The sequence below is a fragment of the Mixophyes fleayi genome, chromosome 3 (genome assembly GCF_038048845.1).
Source record: "Mixophyes fleayi isolate aMixFle1 chromosome 3, aMixFle1.hap1, whole genome shotgun sequence".
NCBI classification, from domain to species: Eukaryota; Metazoa; Chordata; class Amphibia; order Anura; family Limnodynastidae; genus Mixophyes; species Mixophyes fleayi.
Genome location: NC_134404.1, coordinates 330,199,064 through 330,218,176, shown reverse-complemented (window position 1 = coordinate 330,218,176; position 19,113 = coordinate 330,199,064). Strand labels below are relative to the sequence as shown.

Here is a 19,113-nt window from a genome sequence, read left to right as displayed (position 1 = left end):
CCCTAGCAAACAGTGAAGTTGTGGCAACCTGCTTTAAAATTTAGCTTGTTATTATTTTCACTTTCACACCCAAAGATATTATTGGCAAGTCCTTACTACCAGGGATACTTAGAGATTCTTACACATAGCAAATGTATTCATATATACCATTCATAACCTCATAACATTTTTGACCCTTAAGCAGCAGTTTTCTCTAGGACCAACTTCAGACATCTCCGTACAAACTACCCCTTGGTAGAGGTGACATTTTCAAACCTTTTGTTTTAAAAAAATTGTTATCCTATTGGTCACACAATTTCCCACATGGCCTCAAGAGATGGATGATTTGCACAAAATTTCAACACAGTTGTGTTCACCTTTATTTGGGCATATAATACAATTTTATATCTATCTACCTATCTATAGATATACATATATGTATATATATATATATATATATATATATATATATATACATATATATATATATATATATATATATATATACATATATATATATATATATATATATACATATATATATATATATATATATATATATATATATATATATATACGTATACACATATAAAGAGATAGATAGATAGATATCTATTGTATATCTATATGCGTATGTATATATATATATATATATATATATATATATATATGTATATATATTTATTATATATCTATGTCTCTCTCTCTCTCTCTCTCTCTCTCTCTCTCTATATATATATATATATATATATATATATATATATATATATAACAATTCCCCCCCCTCCCCCTTCTCTCTTTTTGTATTATGTATAACCCCTTTTGGATTTTGTATTACTGTTACATTGGCCAATGATACTAGATGTAACTCCTACTTGTGATGTAAATTTCCTTTACATTTTATATTATAGCTTTTGATAGCTACCCATAGATTGTGTCGCTTAATGTATTAGGCGTTTATTATATAGCATTGGGTTTATGGTATTTAGTGTCTTTTAGGCATTAAGTATGTTAGTGTTATATGTATTTGCACTTTATTAATATGACCTCTTCTCTAATTTATTTGAGGTGTGTGTAGTTAAGTGAATTTCTCTATGCACACGAGCACTTTCACTTTTTATCTTTCTTAGTACATATTTATGTCAAATCTGTTGCTGCACATTATAAATACATGGTTTATAAGAGATGGTGTGATTTTGTAAGTTACCATCTAGCCTTGTATTACATACTTTAGGGATGACACTATTCTTTATATAACTGTATATTGTAGTAATTTATATATGCTATAATTCTTATGCTACACTTTGAGATATAGTATTATTAGTAAGGATAGCGGTACAGGAGGGATATATATATAAAATCTCTGTGCCGCTTATATTTGTGATATGATTGTTTTTTAATTATATATAACATATGCTCTGGCGCTGTGTACAGATCGCATCTTATATGTTGATTCAGTGATACTACTGCGATTGCACACAGAACTTGTTGCTGTTTACAATAAAGTTATTCAAATTCTCGATCCCCGCGCCTGCGCACATTGTGGCGGACCGTGCGCATGCGCCAAAATGGCGCGCGGACTCGATAAAAAGCCGGTTAGTCCGGTGTTATACATTTCTGTGCTCCTGAGGAAGTCTTGTGATCATCAAGACGAAACGCATCGAGCCTCACTGTTGATCAGCTGTATCCGGTGAACCATATGTGAGTTCAGTGTTTACTCTGTTTATTAAATTTGTATTGCTTTTTACATTGTATCCTCTTCCATTTATTATACCGCCGTTGGAAGGGTGTCCATGTACTAGATACAGCTGCCTACAAGGAAACATCTTCTGGCTATTATGCTCATATTTCTGGTACGCATATGAATTATTGCTCACACATAAAGTGGTGTGTATATATACACATTTTGTCCTTTGTTGTCCTGGTATTACACTATGAGGCGCCCTGCCTGTGCTTTGTTCTAGTGACTATTTTCTTCTGGATTGACCATCTGGATACAGGCTTATACGTGGCTGCCACTCACACATGAGTGAAGTGATTGTGGACTATCGATTATTATATCTGATACTATATAGTATTGTGAACTTTTATATATAATACTGACCGATGTGGTAGATAGCGCCAGAGTATATCAATTGTTGTGGTTATATATATATATATATATATATATATATATATACATATATATATATATATATATATATATATATATATATATATATCTATTTTGGATATAGACATATATTCTATATATACATATAGAATATAGTGCAGACCTGCTCCCTATATACACAGATTGCTCCCATCCCCCACCAGGGACACACAGACACTTACCGGCCTCCAGTTTGGGGAGTTTATATTGCCAGATAAAGCAACCGGTCATTGTAATGGAGACGGAGAGGAGAAGTATCAGCCCCAGGTGAGTCCACTTCACCTCTATGTGCGAAGTCCTGCTGAGGCCTCTTCTCCTGGACGGCTGCAGGAGAGAACACACCTGTTATAACAGCAGATAAGTTTGGTGTCGCGGTTGTTTTAGAACATACATTTTATCCATCGCTAAGGAGAATTGGTTGCAGATCATACTCCGGGATTTCTAAGGAGCTACTATACAGATAAGCGGTTTGATTTTATATATCTGGTACGCACACCACTTCTATTTATTCTGCACGATCAACTTTTGAATATATTTATCCTGTACTACAGTGATCTTTAGTTACCTGCGGTGCAGATACAGACACCGTCCTGTTCTAACTCCTCTGGACTATTTCTGTGTACATTTGTGCTTATATGTTTATATACGTTGTATACACCTGAAGGCGCCGCCCTTTACCATTTATATCCTAATATATATATATATATATATATATATATATATATAAATAAATTGTTTTATCTATATATTATATTTTTAGATTAAAACAAGGATTCTTGCAAACATGGAATTTACCGTGAAGCTCTCTCTGAACAAAAGTCCTTAGCTCCATTCCTACAAGTAGTTTTCTACAGGAACTTATTTCCTGTTAAGGGATCTTGTACTGTGCACCTCCCAGAATCAACAATCTATTTTGCACATAAATTAAACACACCTGTGGAAAGATTCCATATACCTAATCCACAGTTTCCAGTGCCTTCACCATGGCTCTGTCTGTACTGTAGTCACACAGATGTTATGTGTAATTATACATTCGCTAGTTGTATCTTGAATGGAAAGTACGAGGACAGAGAAAAAGAAGAGATTTTCTCGAGGCAGATCCTGTACATCATATATTTACTACTTGCTTAGTTTGCATTGAAAAGCTGCCTTTTAAATGTTATGTACCATAAAAGTAAGGTTTATCTGCATGAAGAATAAAATTGTTGCTATAGGTAAAGATATATTTTTAGTGCTATGTTAACCCTGCGAGCCTTGTGGTAATGCTGAAATAAGATTTGGTACGGAGGTAGTTCAGCAGTGAAACATTAAATTAAATGGTCCATGTTAACATTGCTGTTGATCCTGAGGAGAAGTTTTTTTCCAGTATATGAAGCATTTCAATGTTATCCAGCATATGTTCCCCACAGTTTTCTCTGCTCTAATTCATCCATGTTTTCCCGACAGCTCCAGATGGTGTGTTGCCTCCCAGGCGTTCATCTGCCAGCCCGACCAGTCTTCAGGTTGTCTGGTCTTCACCAGTTCGCAATAACGCTCTCGGCTTGCCCAACTATCGGCTCCAGATGAGAGCCACGGACGCCACCAACAAAGTCACCGAGTAAGCAGATTTGTAACTTTCATTTCCTGCTGTCCCAGTAAAATAAATAATTTATTATATGTGGCATCATAATAATGATAACAATTTCAACGTCATGTATTGTATCAATATATATTTTGTTTTGTTTTTGCCTTAATAGTGTATTTTCGGGCCCCAGCGCCTCCTTAACTTATACCATAAAAGACCTCCGACCATATACGACATATGAAGTCAGGATCGTTGCCTCCAATGCGTATGGGGAGACTTTTAGTAAATGGACTAATGTTTCTACTGAGCACGGCGGTAAGATTACGTTCCTGATCAGATGTTTTGGTTAAATGGTGGTGTAATTTGCTTTTTTAGTACAGATAGGACTTTTGCAATAAGAAAATTAGACATTTTAAAGTTAAATGAGGTACCACTTGAAACTAATTTTACCTTTTGGGTGGCGTTCACTATATTAATCCAATATACAAGACATTACTTGCTGTCTCGGACAATATGACTGTATGACATCAGTTTCCGCTATGCTGCTAATGGCTGGCCAGTTTTCAACAAACAGTTTTCCGTTCTGACCCTTCCTGATCTTACTGTACAGTCTATTTATTATCCACCGCCAAATTATCATGCGCAGTATCTTCCCTTATTGACGCTTTTTGGAGCAATAAGGGATGAAATAACATAGACATTTATCAAAAAAGTCATACCAGGACAGTACCACCGATAAGAGGCTACCTGGCAATGGCTCAGTTTTCTTTAGATGGCGTTAGTCATCGCGGTCAAGTTCTGAAAACCTTAGCTTTTGAGAGCTTGATAAATTGGCCCAGACCACAGTCCCCATTGAGGTCTCTGATATCTCCTGCATTAGCCTTTTGTTAAATTGCTAGGATGTGCCTCAACCATGTGGAAACAGTCATTCCTGCGTAGTTTAAGGCTTGATAAATAGGCCCCTGTGACTGATCCCTAACGTATACCGGGCAGAAAAATGGTCTACGTACAGTGGGCGACTCTTTCTATAATTATGATGTTAACCATGGCAGGGTTTGTGGTTGGTAATGGCGCAAATGTAATGCGCTTCAATAGATTTGGAGTTGTGTGTATGTGTGTGTGTGGGGGGGGGGGTTCTTAGCTCTACTCTAAATTGCAGTGTAAAGACAAAGCTATCCAATATCTGTGCGCTATATGAACGTGCACCCTTTAGATTTACGTGTAACTCCAAGTGCGCAACCAGAAGGTGCATATTAAGAGTGCTCTTTGCAATGTGGCTGTCATACAGCGTGCAAAAGACAAGTGTCAAACACATTCTGTTTTGGAAGTTTTAAACAATTTTATCACAAATAAAGTTTAACTTTCAAGCTATCATTCAGACGATTTTTTATAGGCAATTTCTACATGCTCTAGGGAAGACACAGAGTTAGACCATTAGATATGGATTGTAAAACAAGTTTATACAACAAGGACATGAAGAGAAGACTATTGTGTCTCCAGAAAACACATTGATGCAGAAATCTTATATATATTTTCAATTATAGTGCTTCTTAAATTCTATACAAAATGCACAATCAACTTATGTTTTAAAATGTATTGACATTAGAGATGTGGGGGTATATTTGCTAAAATGCGGGTTTCAAAAAGTAGAGATGTTGCCTATAGCAACCAATCAGATTCTAGCTGTCATTTATTTAGTACATGCTACAAAATAATAGCTAGAATCTGATTGGTTGCTATAGGCAACATCTCCACTTTTTCAAACCCGCAGTTTAGTAAATATACCCCATGGCGTCTATTATCTGGAATTTTGGGGGGGTTTCCCGGATAAGGGTGTTTCTGTAATTTGGGTCAGAGTGACTATAATCTACTATATCACCCCTGTCTATCTCTGCACTGCTCCTGGCATCCCCCACCTTATCCATCTATTTATCAGAGCACTTTATAGTACATCCATCCATGAAGAAACACTTGGTGGTGACTGTGGGCCACGCCGTTCTCGTCTCCTTGGTCCCCCTATCTTTGCACCGCTTCTGAGCATGCGCTGTGTGGCGCATATGCCAGTGCGCATGCTCGGGTCAGTAAAGGTCTCCGCTCTGTTTTTTTGTAACCGCTGCACCCCTAGCACGCACTATAGTCCTGCCCCCAACCCCCCCTTTCCTGTCTGTGGTATGACAGAATCCCATTACCCCTGCAATATTTTAAATGTTTTCTTTTCTGGTTTTCTGAATGGTACAATTACTGAAATATAAGTCAGTAATGGCCCGAAAATGATGAAATAGTAACATTTATAAAAAATAGTGGATAACCCCAAAATTTTCCCCCACAGTTACCATCATTCCTTTTATGAGGCTTAGGGGCACATTTATCAATCATCGGCAAAAATGAAAAATAGTTATCAATCCTTATCGCAAGGATAAGGATTGAACTATTTCTCAAATTTATTAAAAACGGATCACAGAAACAGCAGTTCCGAAAAGCTGCTGTTTCTGTGATAAAACAAATCACACTTACCCCGCCTCTTCGGAAGCGCTGTCCACGGATCTCCTCCAGGTGTTCTTCATTTTTATTTACTCTGGAACTGCACATGTGCAGTTCGAAAAACCGCACATGCGCAAAAAAAACATCTCCGCTCTGTCTCTGCAACTATAGTTGCAGAGAGCGAGCGGTGAGTGAAAGGGAGGGATCATGTGATCCCTCCACACATGCGCTGTCCAGCTCTGCTCTTCGGAGCAGAGCTGACAGCCCTGAAATCTGACAATTATGATAATGTACGCCAGTTTCAGCTGCCGTACATTATCAAGACAAGTTTCCGAAAAAAGTGTTTTTTCGGAACTTGTTAGATTTTGGCTGGGAGCAGTCACCATACTGTTGAATGGTGACTGCTCCCAAAAACTAAGAGGAGTGCAAAGCAGCAGATATCCATGATATCTGCTGTGATGCACCTTTCATAAATATGCGGAGGACACAGAGGGACCTTAATTTCCCGGTAAGAGCACTATCGTGCTTTCTTAAATATGCCCCTTAGTGAGAACTACATCTCAGGTGGCACCATTGTAAGAGACTTGCCTGGCCTGCATCCTCCCCCAACCGCTTGGTTGATGGCCTCGCTCTGCAAAAACTGTTTGCAGCGAGAAGCAAGATGTCAACTTCTGCATTGGTGTGTTGGCATAACAGTGACTGTCTGCATGAGTGGTAAGACGCCAGGAAAGTGAGTAGTAGTATTGTTCCTCTATTGCACCTACTCCACTAATGCTGCCAGATACCATAGACTGGAGTTTGTGGGGGTGGGGATGGGGTGGGAACAGATATACAACTGCTCCCTCGCCAGGCACAAAATGACTGAATGTCCCTTAAAAAGGGAGTACATACCTGTTTACACAGTCACAATTTTCGCTTTACACTCCCAATTTTTGGAGCTCATAGAAATGTAGGAAATAGGGTCTTTTGAGCGAGCACATGCACAATTGGTGCAGGCTCCGAACTTTACATGCTCAGAAGAGGCCCCTGCTGTGCTCTGAAGAGAGATGAGAGCCACATCGCTGGGCCCCATATCCAAATTTAGACATGGGGCACGGTAATGCACTATTTCGCCCCTGTCGAGGGCTCATGAGAAATTAATGTGTTTTGGACAGAGATTGGGAGTGAGAGTCATTTTTGAAGATTTTTCCAGTCTGGAATTTAGTGATGTATACTAATTGTACTGTATAGGGGGGATTCCATTAGCCGTGAAGTGTCTCCGAAACGTCCGCGTAACACTTCGGGGTGGAGATTCGATAGAAACATCTATGGAGTGCGGGGGAAAATGAGCGGAGATTTCTACCGTAATTTCCGACAACGTGCGCGGCGCAATGTCCATGCGCCACTGTTAGGTTTCAAAGTTACCTTAGTCAGTATTTACGCTGGTCTTCCTAGGGCGCGGAGTCTAACGGCCCTCCCGGTCTTCTCCAAGAACCGCTGCAAGGCAGGGTGGGTTTTGCTGCCGGAGAACCGCAGGTCGCGGCCCCCAGGTTAGCCTACGTATATCTAGAAGGTAGCAGCCTGGAGTAGAAGCTGGTTGGTATGCAGGAAACAATCCGCGGTGTAGTCCCAAGGGCAGAAAGGTAGTCAGGAACACAGCCGGTTTGGTACACAGGAGTCAGTCCGATATGCAGTACCAAGGGTGAAGCAGGAGAGTAGTCTGGGATATAGCCGGTTCGGTACACAGAAGTCTGTCCAATATGCAATTCCAGGAATGAAGCAGGAGAATGGTCAAGATAACAGCCAGTTCGGTACACAGGAGTCAGGAGTAGCAAATGGGAAGCACAGGGGAGACAGGAGCACAGAGAACACAGCCAGATGCAGGTAACTCGCTGCTCTGACACAGACAGTGTGTCAGAGCAGCGCTGAAGTAGGATTTGAATTCCCCGCCCAGAGATCAGCTGACCTCCGCCGGGACCTACCCGGAAGTGCGGCGGTACGGAGCGTGGGATCAGCGCTGGAACAGGTAAGCGTCGTGACAGCCACATTGCCGACAATTGAATCTCCCCCTATGAAGATGTACACGCCACATGCTGAAATCAGCTTTGAACGTTACACCAGTCAACACCGGTTGCAGCATCCAAGGTGTAAGTCTTCTTAGAAGACAATAATTCTTATTCATCTATGATCTGAGCCATAGTCAGCAAGGAGCTGACTGCAGTTCCACCTTACAACCCCACCGACGTTGGAACAGCACCATGTATACCCAGCCGAACACTCTTCCCTCTAACCTGGTAAAATGGTGCAATGGTTAGCATTGTCACTTCACAGCGATGGGACCCTGGTCTCGATTGTGATAAGGACACTAACATTGTGGAGCTTGTATGTTCTCCCTGTGTTTGCGTGGGTATACTTCTGGTGCTCCAGTTTCCTCCCACTGTGTGTGCATTTGTTTGGTAGATAATCTACAAAGTAAGCTCTACTGGTGCATGGACTGACGTGAACGATTGCATATTTTCTGTGCAGCGTTGCATAATATGCCGATTCTGTATAAATAAAGCATTATGATCACCTGGTATTGTTAGATTTTACATTTAGTTAAAATCCAGTGAAGGGTTGCACTGAACAGCGACTTTACAAATGCAGCTTTTCAGGGCAGAGTTCTCCATAAATTAAACGTTTAACAGTTTAATCTACAGATCACCCATGTGCACCAAATTCCGTCATTCATTCTTACATCTGCAGGATCAAATTTACCAACCATTCCCACGGGGATCAATGAAAACCGAGATTGAGATGCTGAAAACGAAAGTAAATAAAGCCGAATTTTGTTACAGACAGATAACTGGGAAATATTTATAGCATTTTTCCCCTTCATTTCAAGTACAGACTTCTAAAGTAGTTGAACAAAATAGCTTGCCATAAAAAAGAAAAAAAAAGATAATTTAATTTGCAGAAATGAAGCAATCTTCTTTTATTAATGATGGCGGGCCTGGGGTATGAATCATAGATCTTTTCTCAGCACGGCGGGATGAGAAAGAACAAAAAAAAAGGTGCCGCTCCCTTTATCAATAATTAGTTGTACAAATAATTGCTTGGAAGTCACAACAGATCTGTTTTTCTTTTCAGTGCACGTTCCCTAAACTGTGTAGCTGTCATAGTTAGCTGTCTCCCAACCCGCGACAAGAGCATTGACAACATGTTATATTCCACATTGATTTTACAGTTAAGGACTTGATGGTGATATATAGGGATTTTAAGAATTCAGCTGAGAGGATGGCTTTTGCCTTTTATCATTCCATTAAAATTTTATAACCATCTTTTTCATGTCATCTTACCCGTGAATTCTTAGTTTAGAAAGTGATAGCTACAGCTGGGAACATAACTTTTCCCTTGTTCAAAGCTTCTCATCGTATTAGCCGACTGCCCTAATTACCGGGGGCTCCTCGTGTTTTACATAATTGCGGTGACCCTTTCGGACACGAGGTATCACGCGGATGGAATTCTTTGTAACATCAGCCCAATTTACACGAGAAAAGGCCTAAACGGAACAAGTATACCAACATCTACCAATATATCAGTGATGGTCAACGGGTGTACCTAAAAACAAATATTGCTCAGACGTTAATAGCGATTATAAATTGGATATTTCTTTTCTGCGCATGCTAAATACATGAAATCTATCAGATTAAAATCGCTCTCTGTGTGCACAAATTGTTCAATTAAAAGATTGTTTGTGAAAAGATCTCTCAAAACTCGTAGGGGAGAATTCAATTGGACGCGTTACTCTTGAAAGTAACGCGGCCTGCACATTATTACTATTTATACGATAATTTTAACCTGTATTCAGTGTTAAAAATTACCGTACTAACTGTAATAATGAGTACTATTACCAATCAGATTCTAGATATCATTTATTTAGTACATTCTACAAAATGACAGCTAGAATCTGATTGGTTGTTATAGGCAACATCTCCACTTTTTCAAACCCGCAGTTTAGTAAATATACCCTAAAGAAGTGTTTATCTAAATGTAGTGCTTCCATCAAGTTCATTAATAAGGGATGTTAACCTTATGAGATTTACCTTCAGATTTGTGCTCTTCTTCTGTTGTAACCATTGGCTGAAAAGATGGTGACTCTGCACCCTCCATAGACATCTATGGACACTGCCGTTCCTGAGTGCGTACACACTGCAAAATTGGAATGACATCGTTCCATTGTTGAGCGAGATTTTTAGTCCAGTTTAAAAATCAAATGCAATGATACAATTGGCTTTGTTCGCTCATTGTTTCAGTGTACACACTAAAGCAATATTGGGATGAACAATCGTTTATCGTGTGATTGGCCCGATAAGCCTGTAGTGTGTACCCAGCCTTAAGGAGGCTGTCACGTCTTTATCTAAATCAATCTCACTTGCGGAATGTCCTTATATTCTATTTGTAGCTACGTCAGACTGCTAACGGCCACAAATATCCTTAATGTTAGTTTGTTGTTCTTTAATGTGATCTGAGACAGATGAAAGTTCTTATAATGTGATCCATGAGGCGAACTGGCCTCACTGGTGCTGACCCTGTGCAGGAACCAACCAATCCACTAAGTTCATTTCTGTAAAACAAGTACAGCAAGTTGTCAGTCACTCTGCGTCTGCTATGTTAGAGAAGAACATGGCGGCCCCCTGAAGAGGAGTGGAAGAGATCCTGATAGACTTATTTAGATAAGTATAAATACTCCAGTAATTTCATTACATTATTCTGCTTAGCAATTCAGACTTACATGTATATTAATGGGTAATAGCTACTTTGCTAGCTCTTTAACCTTATGTTGTAGATATCAACTATAAATTGTGCTCTTAAATATATATCCATTAAACTTACTTTAAGATAAGCATAATTTATTAAACAAATTGTTAAATGGGCAATTGAGGTCCACCTGTTATTAAATTTTAATGCCTACCAAACCAAAATGATGTCCCTAGGTCTCTGGGCTTAGAAATAATCAGCATTGGCAGTCACTCTCCTGGTCCCGGAGGAAGGTCGTACATTGACCAAAAGTCAAAATGAAACCTTTACTTCAGCAGACAGAACGATTCGGTATTATATGTATGTAATATATATAATACACATTCACAAACTCTCCGTCTGACATATTTTGTTACATTTTAAACCCCTGACATTTGAAGATTTAAAAAAAAAAAAACTATAGCTATTTTAAACAATTACCAAACGCAAGTATATCTTCTTTTCTCTTTTTTTTTTTAAGATATATAATAAAATCTATTGCTCTCAGACACACATACACAGAAGAAAGAGGTAAAAGAAAAAAAAAAAATATCTCATAAATGTCAAAACTTGCTCCGGGCTAAAACGAAGGCTATTCTCATTCCCTGATCTGCTGTAGCAATTTCTACTTATCAGGATGTGGTTTATAAGAATGCTAAATGTCCTCGAATTACAGCTGTTACACTGATCAGTGATTGAGGCAGGCTGCTGTTATTTCACCATGTTCTTCCTTGTACCTAGAGAGCAGTAAAGCTTCGATATAATAAAAAGCACCTGCATTTTAAATGAAATTTCAATTGAAAAACTTAACAGCCCTTCAAATTGCAGAATTTAACGCAGACCAGTAAAGCTTAAATAACACTTTCCCTCCACAGACTGAGGCTTTTGCATTCAAGGTGACTTGATTGTGTCGCGTGGTGGAATTATTTACAATTAAGGCCTCTCTCTGGGGGGCTGGCGAGGAGTTGCTGTAGCACACCACCTATGCTGGCATATGGTCGCTCTCTTTTTCAGTATTCATCCCGGCTCTTGAACCTTTATGGTAATTGAATCTGTTAGAGTGCTGAGTGGATGTGGCATAAAAACCAGTTAACCCAAAGGTCAGATCTGTGCATTGTTTATTTATCAGTGGGTAAAAGAGCTAAATCGGCAACTTCTGTCACAGTCACAATAAAAAATCACCTACAATATTAACAGGGAGTAGATAAATTGCAAAACATGGACGGGAATGACAAAGAGGCAGCAAGACGCTGGTTATGGATCCGCGGTATCGTTTAAAAAACCAAAAAAAAGAAAGACAATAAAAAAAAATTGATTTATTATATCGGATTTTGGATCATAGAATTGTAATCTGTTACTTAGTCTGTAAATCATGTTAACCCTGTACGATACTTCTTTTATGAACGGTCAGTTTAAGTGATTCTAAATACTTGCAAACTGAAAGTGAACTATTCACTTTTGTCGATGAATTGAATCACCTCCTAGGGACTGATTCATTAAGGATCTTAAATAAAGATGTATCTTATTTTAGTCTCCTGGACAAAACCATGTCACAATGCAAGGGGGGCAAACTAGTTTTCTGTTTTGCACATAAGTTAAATACTGACTGTTTTTTCATGTAGCACACAAATACTTGATAGCTTATTTGTACACTGAAATTTAAAGTTGATATTTGTGTGCCACATGAAAAAACAGTCAGTATTTAACTTATGTGCAAAACCTGAAAACTAGTTTGCACCCCTTGCATTGTAACATGGTTTTGTCCAGGAGACTGAAATAAGATACCTCTTCATTTAAGATCCTTAATGAATCAGGCCCCTGGATAGGAAAATGAAAATAGTGCTAGAGTTACATTTATTGAGCTAGTCTAATTTATCTGGCCTGCAAATTATTATCTATGAAGTACAATGTAATTTTACCAAATTTTGGAAAAATTTAAAGGCTAGGATAAATAGACAACTTTGACCTGTGATAGGTTGCACTCGAACGTGAGCCAAAATCAATGTAAAAGATGAGCCCTTATGGGATCTATGTGTGTTGCACTCCTAGTGAGTTACAGAAGGTCCAGTTGTGGCTTAGTCACCAGTGTAGACTTGACCAAGGGAAAAAGTTTAAGTTGTCTATATTGCAAATTTATTAGCCATTTGACTCTGTTGTCGATTTTTTAATTTCGCAAAAGACTGGCCTTGAATTGACACACGGTGGCCTAGTGGTTAGCACTTCTGCCACACAGCACTGGGGTCATGAGTTCGATTCCCAACCATGGCCTTATCTGTGTGGAGTTTGTATGTTCTCCCTGTGTTTGCGTGGGTTTCCTCCAGGTGCTCCGGTTTCCTCCCACACTCCAAAAACATACTGGTAGGTTAATTGGCTGCTATCAAAATTGACCCTAGTCTCTCCCTGTCTGTCTCCCTCTCTGTCTGTTTGTCTCCCTTTCTGTCTGTCTGTGTCTGTGTGTGAGTGTGTGTCTACATTAGGGAATTTAGACTGTAAGCTCCAATGGGGCAGGGACTGATGTGAATGAGTTCTCTGTACAGCGCTGCGGAATTAGTGGCGCTATATAAATAAATGATGATGATGATGACATATGATTATACAAACAAAGTTTAATAGAATGGAAGTGGATCAGGCAGGACATAGGAAGCTGTTGGACAATGACCACACAATTATATTTTAAATTTATGAACATTTTTAAATATGACCTTGTGTATAGTTGCTAGTTTTGTGTGAATAATATTTTGCACGTAGAATCTATTTTTTTTCTGTTTTATTGTTGGACCTGCCTCTGTCTTTTTGTATTTCTGTATTGTTTCCGTCTCTTTGTGTCAATTTCAATGTCAATTTCTCACCATGCTGCCAACGACCGTTTTATATTTGTTTTCATGGTAAAATAACATTACGTTACAATTTCCATGTTTGTTTGTCTTCAACAGAACCAGAATCCATTGACCCGCCTCTTCCCTTCAATGTGCAATCGAGATCCATAACTATCACTTGGCAACACCCGGCAAAACCCAACGGTGTAATAACCCACTACAGAGTTTACCAAAATGGAAGTCTGCAGGCGGTTGTTCCAGGAAATAGCTCAAGCTTCACATTTTATGATTTAGTTCCGTACACGACTTACCAGTATCAGCTGGAGGGGTGCACGTCTGCTGGGTGTTCACTATCCCAAAATTCACAGGTCATAGAGACCCTTCCAGATGCACCCAGCTACATTCCACCACCTGACCTCCAGTCTGATAGCCCCACATCCGTGGTGATACGATGGGGTCCTCCACTCCAGCCAAATGGTTTAATAGAACAATTTAGAATTGAAAGGAGGCTCAAGGGTGCGGAACAGGTGTACACGGTAGCAAATTTACCTGGAAATCACCCAATGCAGTACAAGGATGCAACAAGTGAAATTAACCCATGGAAAACATACGAATACAGGATTCGGGCTTTGACCCATAATGGAGGAACAAACCACAGCGATTGGTCAGAAGTCACAACAAGACCATCGAGACCGGTGGGGGTGCAGTCACCAGAAGTAACTATATTAGGCCCATATACAGCAAAGGTATGTTTCTATGTTATTTGAATGTGGATCTGTTTATTGATTTGTCTAAACTTGACTGGTGCAGTGGCTAAACCCCCAAAATTATTTGAAAGCCTACATAAGATGCCTGCAGCAGACCCATTAAACCACACCCTATCTCCTACCATATATAGCTAAGTAAAAAATTTTGTCCATGACTTTGTCCATTTTCTGAACAGGAAAATTTAATCGGCATTCTAATATTTCACTGTTAATTACACCTTGTAGGTGGCATGTGGCCTTTGGTGTCCATCATACTTTCCTACTTTTTGGAGCTACATGGAGGGAAGGTCCAAGGGACGTGAGTGGGTCACGTGACAACGTGATTTGTGTCATCACAACTCAAGCCCCACTGTCCAACATTGCGTTTTGTGTCATTACGACTCAACCGCTACCGCGCAAATGGGTGCTACCATGATGACACAAATTGCATCATGACAGTACTGCCCACTTGTCAAAAAGGTTGCATGAATTTTGGGACAATGGACTACTCTTGCTGGGGATCCGTTTTTTCCCAGGCATTCCGGGAGAGTAGTCAAGTATGGTGTCATTGTCCTAACTAGCAGCAGGTTTGAAAATGTGGAAATGTTGCATATAGCAACCAATCAGATTCTACTTCTCATTTATTTAGTACATTCTACAAAATGACAGCTAGAATCTGATTGGTTGCTATAGGCAACATCTCCACTTTTTCAAAGTCGCAATTTAGTAAATATACCCCCTAGACTTTTAATTGTTTACATGTGCTATTCCAAAAGAAAACAAAAAAGCAGAGAGAACAGGTTCTGCTTATTTGCTTTTATATTGCATGCTGTTTATTTCTTGTCTATACTTTTAGTCATCTGATATTTATATCCTAAAAAGGCAGCAATTTTATAACTATTTTTAACAATTACAAAGCGCTAGAAATTCCACCGCCGGTCGTCTCAATGGCTACATGAGTTTTGTCTTTTTTATGAGGAAATCTAATATGTCCTTTCTCTTGCTTATATATGTATTTGTTGTTACAAAATTTTGCTATGGTGGCTAAAAATGTCTAGTTATACGCCCATGCATTACGTCATTACACATGGTATTACGTGGTAAGATCTCATGTTTAATAAGGGGCATATATTTGACCTGGATGAAATAAACATGGCAAGTGTGTCCAACTGTAATGAAAAAAATGGTACTATCTATACATATGAATAGTTAATTAATCACATACTTGCCAAATTTGGCAAGTTATGCTCCGGGAGATCGGGGTGGAGAGCGAGGTAGGTGTGTGGGGGCGCCTCTATTTGGCCACGCTCACATTTTCTGGCCTATTACAGCAGGGGGCAGGGCCACAATGAAGCGCGAATTGTGTCACTAAGCCCCGCCCACCCACCACTTAACTATTGAAGTGGCCGGGAACCGAGAGGTTGCCCTGCACTCCCAGGAGTCCCAGAAATTTGGAGTCTCCCAGATGTACCGGGAGAGTAGGCAACAATGACTAATCATCTTGAATGTTCCCTAAATCAATCTATATATCTTTTTCTATTTTTATCTATAGCTAATCCTGTCTGCAGACCAAACACCAAAACACACATTGAGGATGTTTAACAATGATTTTGCAACATGAAAAAGATATTTTTTGGGAGGGTGTTATGAACACTTTTGGAAAACGTTTTTTTTAAAAGTGCAAATTCCCTATAATCATTAGATTACAGTACAAAATAAGATGTTAGCAAGATAAGTAACACGCTGAACATCTATAGGAGATTTGAACTTTTTTTTGTATCTTTTTTTTTCCTGCAAATTCTAGAGTCGACTTATAACTTTCCCCGTTGTTTTGAAAGTTGAAGATTTATTTCCATTTCAATAAGGACAAATAGTTATTGATTCGAATGTTACAAAAGAGGATAGTCTAGTTAAGCATAGTGGAAGTAGGTATGAATAAAAATTTAAATAATGCTAAAAATGTAAATAATGTTAAAAACGAGACTAGCTAAAAGGACTACCAAAGAAGTTTCCAATTATTTATAGAATACATCTGGGATTGAGCTCTGGAGGGCTGGATAACTACTATTGTTTTGGCTGGCATACAAACTTCATTCAAGGGAAATTAGTGTAACCAAACAAGAGGGATTTTTGCAGCTTTGAAACGTCTTTTGTGTAAACACACACATGCTTCCGTGTCTGTAGTCTTGTACATATGCCAGAAGTACTGGTACACTGGTCTGATCGACAGAGCGCAAAGCGTAGCACATTGGCGTGAGTGTGAGAGGTTTATGTTGTGAACGTTATGATAATTTTGCAGATTTAGACAAAGGTGAATTTATTGGTGTTGATCAGAGATGGTAAATGTGTAATATGTTGCTTAAAGGATCTCTAAACCCCAAAATTAAATTTTTCAGGTATGACTCATACAGGTAAAGTACATTGTTTAATTTAAGTGAACATTACAGTGCGGCTCTGCAAGCCCTGGTCATCTCCTCCCCTGTACTCCCTCCATCCCCTCATCCATCCTCTACCTTTGGTAAACTCTTATGAAACGTAGCGAATGCTTTTACTTTTAACAAAGGCCATGTTCAACTAAAACACTGCGGGCCTGATTCATTAAAGAGCGCCATCTGAACGCAACTGTGTTAAAAAATCACATGCAACTTGCGCGCACGTCGGCCATTTATTCAAGCCGATCTGAAGAAACGTTTCCATTTCAATACGGGTATAAGTGCGCTTTACGTTATCTGCGGTATGCAGACAGATATACGGACTGCAGGATGTGCGCAATCCATAGGTGCAGTGTAAAGTCACATCGGAACACATAGGAAAAAAAATATTAAATACATTAACACCTTCAATGCTATTAGCATTACTAAAAATACATTCATAAAAATCTTGATGTTCTTAATGTCTACTGTACATAAAATTAATTTTTACAGTTTCTCTTAATTACAAACGCATGTTCTAGCACATACGTGCCAACTTTTCCTTATTGGCTTCAGGGAGACCCCATTTGAGGTGGGTGTACGGTTGCGGGGCTTGACGAATTACATCATTTTGGCTAAGATGATGCGATGTTCATAAAGTCCTGCCCCATCACTTATCTATTGCGGGTGTGAACCGGGAGGTTGCCCTGCTCTCCCAGAAATGAGGGAGTATCCCAGACATTCCGGGAGAGTAGGCAACTATGCGTTAAAGAAAAGCAGCTAATGAATCTCTAGAGACTGAAGTGTCTTTTACATTTTTGTCTCCATTACTGAAGTCATTACCTGTCAGTCTTCGATTAAATCTTGGTCTCCATGAAAATGGCCACCTCCATAGGCATCAATACATGGACATAGGACACAATTTCTGAACTGTGTCATCATGCCACAGATTGCGAAGCCAACCACGTCTTGTACTGGCTCAGCATCAGGGAGAATGCCAGACTCTTCAGGGAGAGTTAACAAATATGTTGTAGCTGCATACACGTCCGTCATCACTATCACTCAGCATTGACACCTGATCTGTAGCTGAATCAAGTGAAACGGCTGAAAAACACGTACCTGAGAGATGCTCAGAGCTTGGATCGGAGGCTGCTGCGTGCGCTCTCCTTTGGCACACCCTTACTGTACATTGCCTATGTTACTCCTCCCCTTCCCACTCCGTTCTGCCCCCTCAAATCGTAGGCAGCGGGAAGTGTCATTCGCGTGCGGACATGAATTGCGCGCAGTTGCGTTCACTAGCGCAAGTCTCATTTTCATGTATGCGCAGAACAATTTTACACAAGATACGGCACATAAATGAACTTACGTTGCTTAATGAATCCGGCTATACAGGTGCAGGTGCATTCTCTGTGTGTGTGTCCAGCCCAGCTTACATAAATAAGTTTAACTGAGCTTGACAACAATTACTCATACTTTACATGTGTTTCACATGTTTATTACTCCTCGACTGATTTAAAAGGACAGATTTGTTATAGTATTCATTTTAAAAATCTTTTTTTACAAGCTTTACAGGATGAAAAATGATTTTGCTTTTCGACTAACCAGTCTTTCAGTTCTTTGTCTTAAAACCATGATTCACAGAATATTTGAAAACAGTACACTAGCTTTTAAAAATGTTGGTCTTGGGGCACTATCCTCAATGTTTTCATTAGTTCAGTTTGTATATAAAAAATAGAAAAAAAACTATTCAAAATTGACTCTGAAATCCACAAACCAGCTCTGTCACTGAAGTATACATACTAATTTTACATATCCACACACAATAATAAGTAATACCAACACTGAGCCGTAAGGCTTTATTGTGCATTTAATGACCCTTATTAAATCCACACAGATATCTACAGTATTTTACAACATCCGTGGTGAAGGCATCAATTTCAACCTGTCTCAGAATTCAATGATTCATTTGTGGTCATTAAGTGGACACAAATATTTAGCATCATGGTAAATGTAGTTCATGGCGTTGTACCAACCATTTCGTCAAATTATTTTCTGTTTGTTATGTATGCAGCAAAACCGTACGATATCGGTGTTATTTACATTTAGGTCACCGGTGACAAGAAGTTTTAAATTACACGTTAAATGTTATGATTTTTTTAAGAATAGAGGTAAAAGGAATTAACCAGTTTAATGTTTGATCATCTGC

General features: G+C 39.1%; 1 protein-coding gene across 1 annotated transcript in view; it reads left to right on the top strand.

The window, feature by feature from the left end:
- The window catches only part of USH2A (usherin), a 558,840-nt gene that overhangs the window by 348,032 nt on the left and 191,695 nt on the right, over nucleotides 1-19,113 (top strand). Inside the window, exons 39-41 of the mRNA XM_075204257.1 lie at nucleotides 3,578-3,728; nucleotides 3,868-4,010; nucleotides 13,868-14,496. Coding sequence (XP_075060358.1) covers nucleotides 3,578-3,728; nucleotides 3,868-4,010; nucleotides 13,868-14,496 — 923 coding nt within the window. The remainder of the gene's footprint in view (nucleotides 1-3,577; nucleotides 3,729-3,867; nucleotides 4,011-13,867; nucleotides 14,497-19,113) is intronic.